Genomic DNA, 15,000 nt, shown 5'->3' with positions numbered 1-15,000 from the left:
CTAGGCTACCTGCCTCTAACCACTAGGCTACCTGCCTCTAACCACTAGGCTACCTGGCTTTAACCACTAGGCTTCCTGGCTCTAACCACTAGAGTACCTGGCTCTCACCACTAGACTACCTTGCTTTAACCACTAGGCTACCTGTCTCTAACCACTAGGCTACCTGTCTCTAACCACTAGGCTACCTGCTTTAACCACTAGGCTACCTGTCTCTAACCACTAGGCTACCTGTCTCTAACCACTAGGCTACCTGTCTCTAACCACTAGGCTACCTGCCTCTAACCACTAGGCTACCTGCCTCTAACCACTAGGCTACCTGCTTTAACCACTAGGCTACCTGTCTCTAACCACTAGGCTACCTGCTCTAACCACTAGGCTACCTGTCACCCCTCTAACCACTAGGCTACCTGCTCTAACCACTAGGCTACCCTTCCGCCCCTCTAACCACTAGGCTACCCTTCCGCCCCTCTAACCACTAGGCTACCCTTCCGCCCCTCTAACCACTAGGCTACCCTTCCGCCCCTCTAACCACTAGGCTACCCTTCCGCCCCTCTAAACACTAGGCTACCTGCTCTAACCACTAGGCTACCTGCCCTAACCACTAGGCTGCCCTTCCGCCCCTCTAACCACTAGGCTACCTGCCGCCCTCTAACCACTAGGCTACCTGCTTTAACCACTAGGCTACCTGTCTCTAACCACTAGGCTACCTGCTCTAACCACTAGGCTACCTGTCGCCCCTCTAACCACTAGGCTACCTGCCGCCCCTCTAACCACTAGGCTACCTGCTCTAACCACTAGGCTACCTGCCGCCCCTCTAACCACTAGGCTACCTGCTCTAACCACTAGGCTACCTGCCGCCCCTCTAACCACTAGGCTACCCTGCCGCCCCTCTAACCACTAGGCTACCTGCCGCCCCTCTAACCACTAGGCTACCTGCCGCCCCTCTAACCACTAGGCTACCTGTCTCTAATCACTAGAGTACCTGGCTCTCACCACTAGGCTACCTGCTCTAACCACTAGGCTACCTGCTCTAACCACTAGGCTACCTGCTTTAACCACTAGGCTACCTGCTCTAACTACTAGGCTACCTGCTCTAACCACTAGGCTACCTGCCGCCCCTCTAACCACTAGGCTACCTGCTCTAACCACTAGGCTACCCTTCCGCCCCTCTAACCACTAGGCTACCCTTCCGCCCCTCTAACCACTAGGCTACCTGCCGCCCCTCTAACCACTAGGCTACCTGCTTTAACCACTAGGCTACCTGTCTCTAACCACTAGGCTACCTGCTCTAACCACTAGGCTACCTTCTCTAACCACTAGGCTACCTGCCGCCCCTCTAACCACTAGGCTACCTGCTTTAACCACTAGGCTACCTGTCTCTAACCACTAGGCTACCTGCCACCCCTCACTAGACTACCTGTCTCTAACCACCAGGCTACCTGCCTCTAACTAATAGGCTACCTGTCTCTAACCACTAGGCTACCTGTCTCTAACCAATAGGCTACCTGCCACCACTCTAACCACCAGGCTACCTGCCTCTAACTAATAGGCTACCTGTCTCTAACCACTAGGCTACCTGCCTCTAACCACTAGGCTACCTGCCTCTAACCACTAGGCTACCTGCCTCTAACCACTAGGCTACCTGCCTCTAACCACTAGGCTACCTGCCTCTAACCACTAGGCTACCTGCCTCTAACCACTAGGCTACCTGCCTCTAACCACTAGGCTACCTGCCACCACTCTAACCACTAGGCTACCCTTCCGCCCCTCTAACCACTAGGCTACCTGCCGCCCCTCTAACCACTAGGCTACCTGCTCTAACCACTAGGCTACCTGCTCTAACCACTAGGCTACCTGCCGCCCCTCTAACCCCTAGGCTACCTGCTTTAACCACTAGGCTACCTGCTCTAACCACTAGGCTACCTGCTCTAACCACTAGGCTACCTGCTCTAACCACTAGGCTACCTGCTATAACCACTAGGCTACCTTGCACCCTTCACTAGACTACCTGTCTCTAACCACTAGGCTACCTGCCTCTAACCACTAGGCTACCTGCCTCTAACCACTAGGCTACCTGGCTTTAACCACTAGAGTACCTGGCTCTAACCACTAGAGTACCTGGCTCTCACCACTAGGCTACCTGTCTCTAACCACTAGGCTACCTGTCTCTAACCACTAGGCTACCTGTCTCTAACCACTAGGCTACCTGTCTCTAACCACTAGGCTACCTGTCTCTAACCACTAGGCTACCTGCTCTAACCACTAGGCTACCCTTCCGCCCCTCTAACCACTAGGCTACCCTTCCGCCCCTCTAACCACTAGGCTACCCTTCCGCCCCTCTAACCACTAGGCTACCCTTCCGCCCCTCTAACCACTAGGCTACCTTCCGCCCCTCTAACCACTAGGCTACCCTTCCGCCCCTCTAACCACTAGGCTACCCTTCCGCCCCTCTAACCACTAGGCTACCCTTCCGCCCCTCTAACCACTAGGCTACCCTTCCGCCCCTCTCACCACTAGGCTACCCTGCCGCCCCTCTAACCACTAGGCTACCTGCCTCTAACCACTAGGCTACCTGCCTCTAACCACTAGGCTACCTGCCTCTAACCACTAGGCTACCTGCCTCTAACCACTAGGCTACCTGCCTCTAACCACTAGGCTACCTGCCTCTAACCACTAGGCTACCTGTCTCTAACCACTAGGCTACCTTCTCTAACCACTAGGCTACCTGCCGCGCCTCTAACCACTAGGCTACCTGCCTCTAACCACTAGGCTACCTGTCTCTAACCACTAGGCTACCTGTCTCTAACCACTAGGCTACCTGTCTCTAACCACTAGGCTACCTGTCTCTAACCACTAGGCTACCTGCCTCTAACCACTAGGCTACCTGCCTCTAACCACTAGGCTACCTGTCTCTAACCACTAGGCTACCTGCCGCGCCTCTAACCACTAGGCTACCTGCCGCGCCTCTAACCACTAGGCTACCTGCCGCCCCTCTAACCACTAGGCTACCTGCCTCTAACCACTAGGCTACCTGCCTCTAACCACTAGGCTACCTGCCTCTAACCACTAGGTTACCTGTCTCTAACCACTAGGCTACCTGCCGCCCCTCTAACCACTAGGCTACCTGTCTCTAACCACTAGGCTACCTGCCACGCCTCTAACCACTAGGCTACCTGCCGCCCCTCTAACCACTAGGCTACCTGCTTTAACCACCAGGCTACCTGCCTCTAACCACTAGGCTACCTGCCTCTAACCACTAGGCTACCTGCCTCTAACCACTAGGCTACCTGCCACGCCTCTAACCACTAGGCTACCTGCCACCCCTCTAACCACTAGGCTACCTGCTTTAACCACCAGGCTACCTGCCTCTAACCACCAGGCTACCTGCCTCTAACCACTAGGCTACCTGCCACGCCTCTAACCACTAGGCTACCTGCCGCCCCTCTAACCACCAGGCTACCTGCCTCTAACCACCAGGCTACCTGCCTCTAACCACCAGGCTACCTGCCTCTAACCACCAGGCTACCTACCCTCTAACCACCAGGCTACCTGCCTCTAACCACCAGGCTACCTGCCTCTAACCACCAGGCTACCTGCCTCTAACCACCAGGCTACCTGCCTCTAACCACCAGGCTACCTGCCTCTAACCACCAGGCTACCTGCCTCTAACCACTATGCTACCTGCCTCTAACCACTAGGATACCTGCCACGCTAACCACGAGGCTACCTGCCGCCCCTCTAACCACTAGGCTACCTGTCTCTAACCACTAGGCTACCTGCCTCTAACCACTAGGCTACCTGCCTCTAACCACCAGGCTACCTGCCTCTAACCACCAGGCTACCTGCCTCTAACCACCAGGCTACCTGCCTCTAACCACCAGGCTACCTGCCTCTAACCACCAGGCTACCTGCCTCTAACCACCAGGCTACCTGCTCTAACCACTAGGCTACCTGCTCTAACCACTAGGCTACCTGCTATAACCACTAGGCTACCTTGCACCCTTCACTAGACTACCTGTCTCTAACCACTAGGCTACCTGCCTCTAACCACTAGGCTACCTGCCTCTAACCACTAGGCTACCTGGCTTTAACCACTAGAGTACCTGGCTCTAACCACTAGAGTACCTGGCTCTCACCACTAGGCTACCTGTCTCTAACCACTAGGCTACCTGTCTCTAACCACTAGGCTACCTGTCTCTAACCACTAGGCTACCTGTCTCTAACCACTAGGCTACCTGTCTCTAACCACTAGGCTACCTGTCTCTAACCACTAGGCTACCTGTCTCTAACCACTAGGCTACCTGTCTCTAACCACTAGGCTACCTGCCGCCCCTCTAACCACTAGGCTACCCTTCCGCCCCTCTAACCACTAGGCTACCCTTCCGCCCCTCTAACCACTAGGCTACCCTTCCGCCCCTCTAACCACTAGGCTACCCTTCCGCCCCTCTAACCACTAGGCTACCCTTCCGCCCCTCTAACCACTAGGCTACCCTTCCGCCCTCTCACCACTAGGCTACCCTGCCACCCCTCTAACCACTAGGCTACCTGCCTCTAACCACTAGGCTACCTGCCTCTAACCACTAGGCTACCTGCCTCTAACCACTAGGCTACCTGCCTCTAACCACTAGGCTACCTGCCTCTAACCACTAGGCTACCTGTCTCTAACCACTAGGCTACCTTCTCTAACCACTAGGCTACCTGCCGCGCCTCTAACCACTAGGCTACCTGCCACGCCTCTAACCACTAGGCTACCTGCCTCTAACCACTAGGCTACCTGCCTCTAACCACTAGGCTACCTGCCACGCCTCTAACCACTAGGCTACCTGCCGCCCTCTAACCACTAGGCTACCTGCTTTAACCACCAGGCTACCTGCCTCTAACCACTAGGCTACCTGCCTCTAACCACTAGGCTACCTGCCTCTAACCACTAGGCTACCTGCCATGCCTCTAACCACTAGGCTACCTGCCACCCCTCTAACCACTAGGCTACCTGCTTTAACCACCAGGCTACCTGCCTCTAACCACCAGGCTACCTGCCTCTAACCACTAGGCTACCTGCCACGCCTCTAACCACTAGGCTACCTGCCGCCCCTCTAACCACCAGGCTACCTGCCTCTAACCACCAGGCTACCTGCCTCTAACCACCAGGCTACCTGCCTCTAACCACCAGGCTACCTGCCTCTAACCACCAGGCTACCTGCCTCTAACCACCAGGCTACCTGCCTCTAACCACCAGGCTACCTGCCTCTAACCACTATGCTACCTGCCTCTAACCACTAGGATACCTGCCACGCCTCTAACCACGAGGCTACCTGCCGCCCCTCTAACCACTAGGCTACCTGTCTCTAACCACTAGGCTACCTGCCTCTAACCACTAGGCTACCTGCCTCTAACCACTAGGCTACCTGCCTCTAACCACCAGGCTACCTGCCTCTAACCACCAGGCTACCTGCCTCTAACCACCAGGCTACCTGCCTCTAACCACCAGGCTACCTGCCTCTAACCACCAGGCTACCTGCCTCTAACCACCAGGCTACCTGCCTCTAACCACCAGGCTACCTGCCTCTAACCACCAGGCTACCTGCCTCTAACCACCAGGCTACCTGCCTCTAACCACTAGGCTACCTGCCTCTAACCACTAGGCTACCTGCCTCTAACCACTAGGCTACCTGCCTCTAACCACTAGGCTACCTGCCTCTAACCACTAGGCTACCTGCTCTAACCACTATGCTACCTGCCGCCCCTCTAACCACTAGGCTACCTGCTCTAACCACTAGGCTACCTGCCTCTAACCACTAGGCTACCTGCCTCTAACCACTAGGCTACCTGCTCTAACCACTATGCTACCTGCCGCCCTCTAACCACTAGGCTACCCTTCCGCCCCTCTAACCACTAGGCTACCTGCTTTAACCACTAGGCTACCTGCCACCACTCTAACCACTAGGCTACCTGTCTCTAACCACTAGGCTACCTGCTTTAAGCACTAGGCTACCTGTCTCTAACCACTAGGCTACCTGTCTCTAACCACTAGGCTACCTGTCTCTAACCACTAGGCTACCTGCTTTAACCACTAGGCTACCTGCCACCACTCTAACCACTAGGCTACCTGCCTCTAACCACTAGGCTACCTGCCTCTAACCACTAGGCTACCTGTCTCTAACCACTAGGCTACCTGCCACCACTCTAACCACTAGGCTACCTGCCTCTAACCACTAGGCTACCTGCCTCTAACCACTAGGCTACCTGCCTCTAACCACTAGGCTACCTGCCTCTAACCACTAGGCTACCTGCCACCCCTCTAACCACTAGGCTACCTGCTCTAACCACTATGCTACCTGCTGCCCCTCTAACCACTAGGCTACCCTTCCGCCCCTCTAACCACTAGGCTACCCTTCCGCCCCTCTAACCACTAGGCTACCTGCTTTAACCACTAGGCTACCTGTCTCTAACCACTAGGCTACCTGCTCTAACCACTAGGCTACCTGCCACCCCTCACTAGACTACCTGTCTCTAACCACCAGGCTACCTGTCTCTAACCACTAGGCTACCTGCCACCACTCTAACCACTAGGCTACCTGCCTCTAACCACTAGGCTACCTGCCTCTAACCACTAGGCTACCTGCCTCTAACCACTAGGCTACCTGCCTCTAACCACTAGGCTACCTGCCTCTAACCACTAGGCTACCTGCCTCTAACCACTAGGCTACCTGCCACCCTCTAACCACTAGGCTACCTGCTTTAACCACTAGGCTACCTGCTCTAACCACTAGGCTACCTGCTCTAACCACTAGGCTACCTGCTCTAACCACTAGGCTACCTGCTCTAACCACGAGGCTACCTGCCGCCCTCTAACCACTAGGCTACCTGCTTTAACCACTAGGCTACCTGTCTCTAACCACTAGGCTACCTGCTCTAACCACTAGGCTACCTGCTCTAACCACTAGGCTACCTGCCTCTAACCACTAGGCTACCTGCCTCTAACCACTAGCCTACCTGCCTCTAACCACTAGCCTACCTGCCTCTAACCACTAGGCTACCTGCCTCTAACCACTAGGCTACCTGCCTCTAACCACTAGGCTACCTGCTCTAACCACTAGGCTACCTGCCGCCCCTCTAACCACTAGGCTACCTGCCACGCCTCTAACCACTAGGCTACCTGCCACGCCTCTAACCACTAGGCTACCTGCCACGCCTCTAACCACTAGGCTACCTGCCACGCCTCTAACCACTAGGCTACCTGCCGCCCCTCTAACCACTAGGCTACCTGCTTTAACCACTAGGCTACCTGTCTCTAACCACTAGGCTACCTGCCTCTAACCACTAGGTTACCTGTCTCTAACCACTAGGCTACCTGCTCTAACCACTAGGCTACCTGCCACCCCTCACTAGACTACCTGTCTCTAACCACCAGGCTACCTGTCTCTAACCACTAGGCTACCTGCCACCACTCTAACCACTAGGCTACCTGCCTCTAACCACTAGGCTACCTGCCTCTAACCACTAGGCTACCTGCCTCTAACCACTAGGCTACCTGCCTCTAACCACTAGGCTACCTGCCACCCCTCTAACCACTAGGCTACCTGCTACCCCTCTAACCACTAGGCTACCTGCTCTAACCACTAGGCTACCTGCTCTAACCACTAGGCTACCTGCTCTAACCACTAGGCTACCTGCTCTAACCACTAGGCTACCTGCTCTAACCACTATGCTACCTGCCTCTAACCACTAGGCTACCTGCTCTAACCACTAGGCTACCTGCCTCTAACCACTAGGCTACCTGCCGCCCCTCTAACCACTAGGCTACCTGCTTTAACCACTAGGCTACCTGTCTCTAACCACTAGGCTACCTGCTCTAACCACTAGGCTACCTGCTCTAACCACTAGGCTACCTGCTCTAACCACTAGGCTACCTGCCGCCCCTCTAACCACTAGGCTACCTGCTTTAACCACTAGGCTACCTGTCTCTAACCACTAGGCTACCTGCTCTAACCACTAGGCTACCTGCTCTAACCACTAGGCTACCTGCCACCCCTCACTAGGCTACCTGTCTCTAACCACCAGGCTACCTGTCTCTAACCACCAGGCTACCTGCCTCTAACCACCAGGCTACCTGCCTCTAACCACCAGGCTACCTGCCTCTAACCACTAGGCTACCTGCCTCTAACCACTAGGCTACCTGCCTCTAACCACTAGGCTACCTGCCTCTAACCACTAGGCTACCTGCCTCTAACCACTAGGCTACCTGCCTCTAACCACTAGGCTACCTGCTCTAACCACTAGGCTACCTGCTCTAACCACTATGCTACCTGCCGCCCCTCTAACCACTAGGCTACCCTTCCGCCCCTCTAACCACTAGGCTACCTGCTTTAACCACTAGGCTACCTGTCTCTAACCACTAGGCTACCTGTCTCTAACCACTAGGCTACCTGCTCTAACCACTAGGCTACCTGCTTTAAGCACTAGGCTACCTGTCTCTAACCACTAGGCTACCTGTCTCTAACCACTAGGCTACCTGTCTCTAACCACTAGGCTACCTGCTTTAACCACTAGGCTACCTGCCACCACTCTAACCACTAGGCTACCTGCCTCTAACCACTAGGCTACCTGCCTCTAACCACTAGGCTACCTGTCTCTAACCACTAGGCTACCTGCCTCTAACCACTAGGCTACCTGCCTCTAACCACTAGGCTACCTGCCTCTAACCACTAGGCTACCTGACTCTAACCACTAGGCTACCTGACTCTAACCACTAGGCTACCTGCCACCCTCTAACCACTAGGCTACCTGCTGTAACCACTATGCTACCTGCTGCCCCTCTAACCACTAGGCTACCCTTCCGCCCCTCTAACCACTAGGCTACCCTTCCGCCCCTCTAACCACTAGGCTACCTGCTTTAACCACTAGGCTACCTGTCTCTAACCACTAGGCTACCTGCTCTAACCACTAGGCTACCTGCCACCCCTCACTAGACTACCTGTCTCTAACCACCAGGCTACCTGTCTCTAACCACTAGGCTACCTGCCACCACTCTAACCACTAGGCTACCTGCCTCTAACCACTAGGCTACCTGCCTCTAACCACTAGGCTACCTGCCTCTAACCACTAGGCTACCTGCCTCTAACCACTAGGCTACCTGCCTCTAACCACTAGGCTACCTGCCTCTAACCACTAGGCTACCTGCCACCCCTCTAACCACTAGGCTACCTGCTTTAACCACTAGGCTACCTGCTCTAACCACTAGGCTACCTGCTCTAACCACTAGGCTACCTGCTCTAACCACTAGGCTACCTGCTCTAACCACTAGGCTACCTGCCGCCCCTCTAACCACTAGGCTACCTGCTTTAACCACTAGGCTACCTGTCTCTAACCACTAGGCTACCTGCCGTAACCACTAGGCTACCTGCTCTAACCACTAGGCTACCTGCCTCTAACCACTAGGCTACCTGCCTCTAACCACTAGGCTACCTGCCTCTAACCACTAGGCTACCTGCCTCTAACCACTAGCCTACCTGTCTCTAACCACTAGGCTACCTGCCTCTAACCACTAGGCTACCTGCCTCTAACAACTAGGCTACCTGCTCTAACCACTAGGCTACCTGCCGCCCTCTAACCACTAGGCTACCTGCTCTAACCACTATGCTACCTGCCGCCCTCTAACCACTAGGCTACCCTTCCGCCCCTCTAACCACTAGGCTACCTGCTTTAACCACTAGGCTACCTGCCTCTAACCACTAGGCTACCTGCCTCTAACCACTAGGCTACCTGCCTCTAACCACTAGGCTACCTGCCTCTAACCACTAGGCTACCTGCCACGCCTCTAACCACTAGGCTACCTGCCACGCCTCTAACCACTAGGCTACCTGCCACGCCTCTAACCACTAGGCTACCTGCCACGCCTCTAACCACTAGGCTACCTGCCACGCCTCTAACCACTAGGCTACCTGCCACGCCTCTAACCACTAGGCTACCTGCCACGCCTCTAACCACTAGGCTACCTGCCACGCCTCTAACCACTAGGCTACCTGCCACGCCTCTAACCACTAGGCTACCTGCCGCCCCTCTAACCACTAGGCTACCTGCTTTAACCACTAGGCTACCTGTCTCTAACCGGCTACCTGCCTCTAACCACTAGGTTACCTGTCTCTAACCACTAGGCTACCTGCTCTAACCACTAGGCTACCTGCCACCCCTCACTAGACTACCTGTCTATAACCACCAGGCTACCTGTCTCTAACCACTAGGCTACCTGCCACCACTCTAACCACTAGGCTACCTGCCTCTAACCACTAGGCTACCTGCCTCTAACCACTAGGCTACCTGCCTCTAACCACTAGGCTACCTGCCTCTAACCACTAGGCTACCTGCCACCCCTCTAACCACGAGGCTACCTGCTTTAACCACTAGGCTACCTGCTCTAACCACTAGGCTACCTGCTCTAACCACTAGGCTACCTGCTCTAACCACTAGGCTACCTGCTCTAACCACTAGGCTACCTGCCTCTAACCACTAGGCTACCTGCCGCCCCTCTAACCACTAGGCTACCTGCTTTAACCACTAGGCTACCTGTCTCTAACCACTAGGCTACCTGCTCTAACCACTAGGCTACCTGCTCTAACCACTAGGCTACCTGCTCTAACCACTAGGCTACCTGCCGCCCTCTAACCACTAGGCTACCTGCTTTAACCACTAGGCTACCTGTCTCTAACCACTAGGCTACCTGCTCTAACCACTAGGCTACCTGCTCTAACCACTAGGCTACCTGCCACCCTCACTAGGCTACCTGTCTCTAACCACCAGGCTACCTGCCTCTAACCACCAGGCTACCTGCCTCTAACCACCAGGCTACCTGCCTCTAACCACCAGGCTACCTGCCTCTAACCACTAGGCTACCTGCCTCTAACCACTAGGCTACCTGCCTCTAACCACTAGGCTACCTGCCTCTAACCACTAGGCTACCTGCCTCTAACCACTAGGCTACCTGCCTCTAACCACTAGGCTACCTGCCTCTAACCACTAGGCTACCTGCCTCTTATCACTAGGCTACCTGCTCTAACCACTAGGCTACCTGCCGCCCTCTAACCACTAGGCTACCCTTCCGCCCCTCTAACCACTAGGCTACCTGCTTTAACCACTAGGCTACCTGTCTCTAACCACTAGGCTACCTGTCTCTAACCACTAGGCTACCTGCTCTAACCACTAGGCTACCTGCTTTAAGCACTAGGCTACCTGTCTCTAACCACTAGGCTACCTGTCTCTAACCACTAGGCTACCTGTCTCTAACCACTAGGCTACCTGCTTTAACCACTAGGCTACCTGCTGCCCCTCTAACCACTAGGCTACCCTGCCGCCCCTCTAACCACTAGGCTACCCTTCCGCCCCTCTAACCACTAGGCTACCTGCTTTAACCACTAGGCTACCTGTCTCTAACCACTAGGCTACCTGTCTCTAACCACTAGGCTACCTGTCTCTAACCACTAGGCTACCTGCTTTAAGCACTAGGCTACCTGTCTCTAACCACTAGGCTACCTGTCTCTAACCACTAGGCTACCTGTCTCTAACCACTAGGCTACCTGCTTTAACCACTAGGCTACCTGCCACCACTCTAACCACTAGGCTACCTGCCTCTAACCACTAGGCTACCTGCCTCTAACCACTAGGCTACCTGTCTCTAACCACTAGGCTACCTGCCACCACTCTAACCACTAGGCTACCTGCCTCTAACCACTAGGCTACCTGCCTCTAACCACTAGGCTACCTGCCTCTAACCACTAGGCTACCTGCCTCTAACCACTAGGCTACCTGCCACCCCTCTAACCACTAGGCTACCTGCTCTAACCACTATGCTACCTGCTGCCCTCTAACCACTAGGCTACCCTTCCGCCCCTCTAACCACTAGGCTACCCTTCCGCCCTCTAACCACTAGGCTACCTGCTTTAACCACTAGGCTACCTGTCTCTAACCACTAGGCTACCTGCTCTAACCACTAGGCTACCTGCCGCCCCTCTAACCACTAGGCTACCTGTCTCTAACCACTAGGCTACCTGCTCTAACCACTAGGCTACCTGCCGCCCCTCTAACCACTAGGCTACCTGCTTTAACCACTAGGCTACCTGTCTCTAACCACTAGGCTACCTGTCTCTAACCACTAGGCTACCTGTCTCTAACCACTAGGCTACCTGCTCTAACCACTAGGCTACCTGCCACCCCTCACTAGGCTACCTGTCTCTAACCACCAGGCTACCTGTCTCTAACCACCAGGCTACCTGCCTCTAACCACCAGGCTACCTGCCTCTAACCACCAGGCTACCTGCCTCTAACCACCAGGCTACCTGCCTCTAACCACCAGGCTACCTGCCTCTAACCACCAGGCTACCTGCCTCTAACCACTAGGCTACCTGCCTCTAACCACCAGGCTACCTGCCTCTAACCACCAGGCTACCTGCCTCTAACCACCAGGCTACCTGCCTCTAACCACTAGGCTACCTGCCTCTAACCACTAGGCTACCTAACCACTAGGCTACCTGCCTCTAACCACTAGACTACCTGCCTCTAACCACTAGGCTACCTGCTCTAACCACTAGACTACCTGCCTCTAACCACTAGACTACCTGCCTCTAACCACTAGGCTACCTGCTCTAACCACTAGACTACCTGCCTCTAACCACTAGGCTACCTGCCTCTAACCACTAGACTACCTGTCTCTAACCACTAGGCTACCTGTCTCTAACCACTAGACTACCTGCTCTAACCACAGTCCATGTGTTTTGTAGAAGTGTGTGAGAGGAACACTTGTTTTGTAGAAGCGCAGTGCCATGTTCATGTGTTTTCCTACATTATCAGGACCACAATGTCCTCACAAGTCTCCAGAATGTCTTCACAAGGTCGGGAAAACAATGTTTTTTTTGGGGGGGGGGTTCTTATTCTTCACAAGGTCGGGAAAACAATGTTTTTTTTACTGGGGGGGGTTCTTATTCTTCACAAGGTCGGGAAAATAATGTTTTTTTGGGGGGGGGGTTCTTATTCTTCACAAGGTCGGGAAAACAATGTTTATGCTTCAATATGAGAGAGGGAAAAAACTTGCCTTATAGAAACGCCGTAGGAGATGCAGACTCTCTTCTCTGGCTCCCTGAAACACACAGAATACACATCACACCTACTGAACACACTCCCTGAAACACACATCACACCTACTGAACACACTCCTCAACAACACACATCACACCTACTGAACACACTCCTCAACAACACACATCACACCTACTGAACACACTCCTCAACAACACACATCACACCTACTGAACAACACACATCACACCTACTGAACACTACTGAACAACACACATCAACAACACAACAACACACATCACACCTACTGAACACACTCAACAACACACATCACACCTACTGAAACACTCCTCACACACACCTACTCACACCTACTGAACACACTCCTCAAGAATACACATCACACCTACTGAACACACTCCTCAACAACACACATCACACCTACTGAACACACTCCTCAACAACACACATCACACCTCCTCAACAACACACATCACACCTACTGAACACACTCCTCAAGAACACACATCACACCTACTGAACACACTCCTCAACAACACACATCACACCTACTGAACACACTCCTCAACAACACACATCACACCTACTGAACACACTCCTCAACAACACACATCACACCTCCTCAACAACACACATCACACCTACTGAACACACTCCTCAACAACACACATCACACCTACTGAACACACTCCTCAACAACACACATCACACCTACTGAACAACACACATCACACCTACTGAACACACTCCTCAACAACACACATCACACCTCCTCAACAACACACATCACACCTACTGAACACACTCCTCAAGAACACACATCACACCTACTGAACACACTCCTCAACAACACACATCACACCTACTGAACACACTCCTCAACAACACACATCACACCTACTGAACAACACACATCACACCTACTGAACACACTCCTCAACAACACACATCACACCTACTGAACACACTCCTCAACAACACACATCACACCTACTGAACAACACACATCACACCTACTGAACACACTCCTCAACAACACACATCACACCTACTGAACACACTCCTCAACAACACACATCACACCTACTGAACACACTCCTCAACAACACACATCACACCTACTGAACACACTCCTCAACAACACACATCACACCTACTGAACACACTCCTCAACAACACACATCACACCTACTGAACACACTCCTCAACAACACACATCACACCTACTGAACACACTCATCACACCTCAACACACTCCTCAACAATACACATCACACCTACTGAACACACTCCTCAACAACACACATCACACCTACTGAACACACTCCTCAACAACACACATCACACCTACTGAACACACTCCTCAACAATACACATCACACCTACTGAACACACTCCTCAAGAACACACATCACACCTACTGAACACACACAACACACATCACACCTACTGAACACACTCTCAACAACACATCACACCTCAAACAACACACATCACACCTACTGAACACACTCCTCCTCAACAACACACATCACACCTACTGAACACACTCCTCAACAACATCACACATCACACCTACTGAACACACTCCTCAACAACACATCACACCTACTGAACACACTCCTCAACAACACACATCACACCTACTGAACACTCCTCAACAACACACATCACACCTACTGAACACACTCCTCAACAACACACATCACACCTACTGAACACACTCCTCAACAACACACATCACACCTACTGAACACACTCCTCAAGAATACACATCACACCTACTGAACACACTCCTCAACAACACACATCACACCTACTGAACACACTCCTCAACAACACACATCACACCTACTGAACACACTCCTCAACAACACACATCACACCTACTGAACACACTCCTCAACAACACAC

General features: G+C 53.4%; 1 protein-coding gene across 1 annotated transcript in view; it reads right to left on the bottom strand.

Moving 5' to 3' along the window:
• clec16a (C-type lectin domain containing 16A) overlaps positions 1-15,000 on the bottom strand; it is a 111,510-nt gene that overhangs the window by 36,901 nt on the left and 59,609 nt on the right. Inside the window, exon 16 of the mRNA XM_042317485.1 lies at positions 13,082-13,126. Within this exon, the coding sequence (XP_042173419.1) occupies positions 13,082-13,126 (45 nt within the window). The remainder of the gene's footprint in view (positions 1-13,081; positions 13,127-15,000) is intronic.

This window comes from Oncorhynchus tshawytscha, unplaced genomic scaffold (genome assembly GCF_018296145.1).
Source record: "Oncorhynchus tshawytscha isolate Ot180627B unplaced genomic scaffold, Otsh_v2.0 Un_contig_2949_pilon_pilon, whole genome shotgun sequence".
Lineage (NCBI taxonomy): Eukaryota > Metazoa > Chordata > Actinopteri > Salmoniformes > Salmonidae > Oncorhynchus > Oncorhynchus tshawytscha.
The sequence above is the reverse complement of the archived record's forward strand: the minus strand, read 5'-3'. Positions and strand labels throughout refer to the sequence as shown.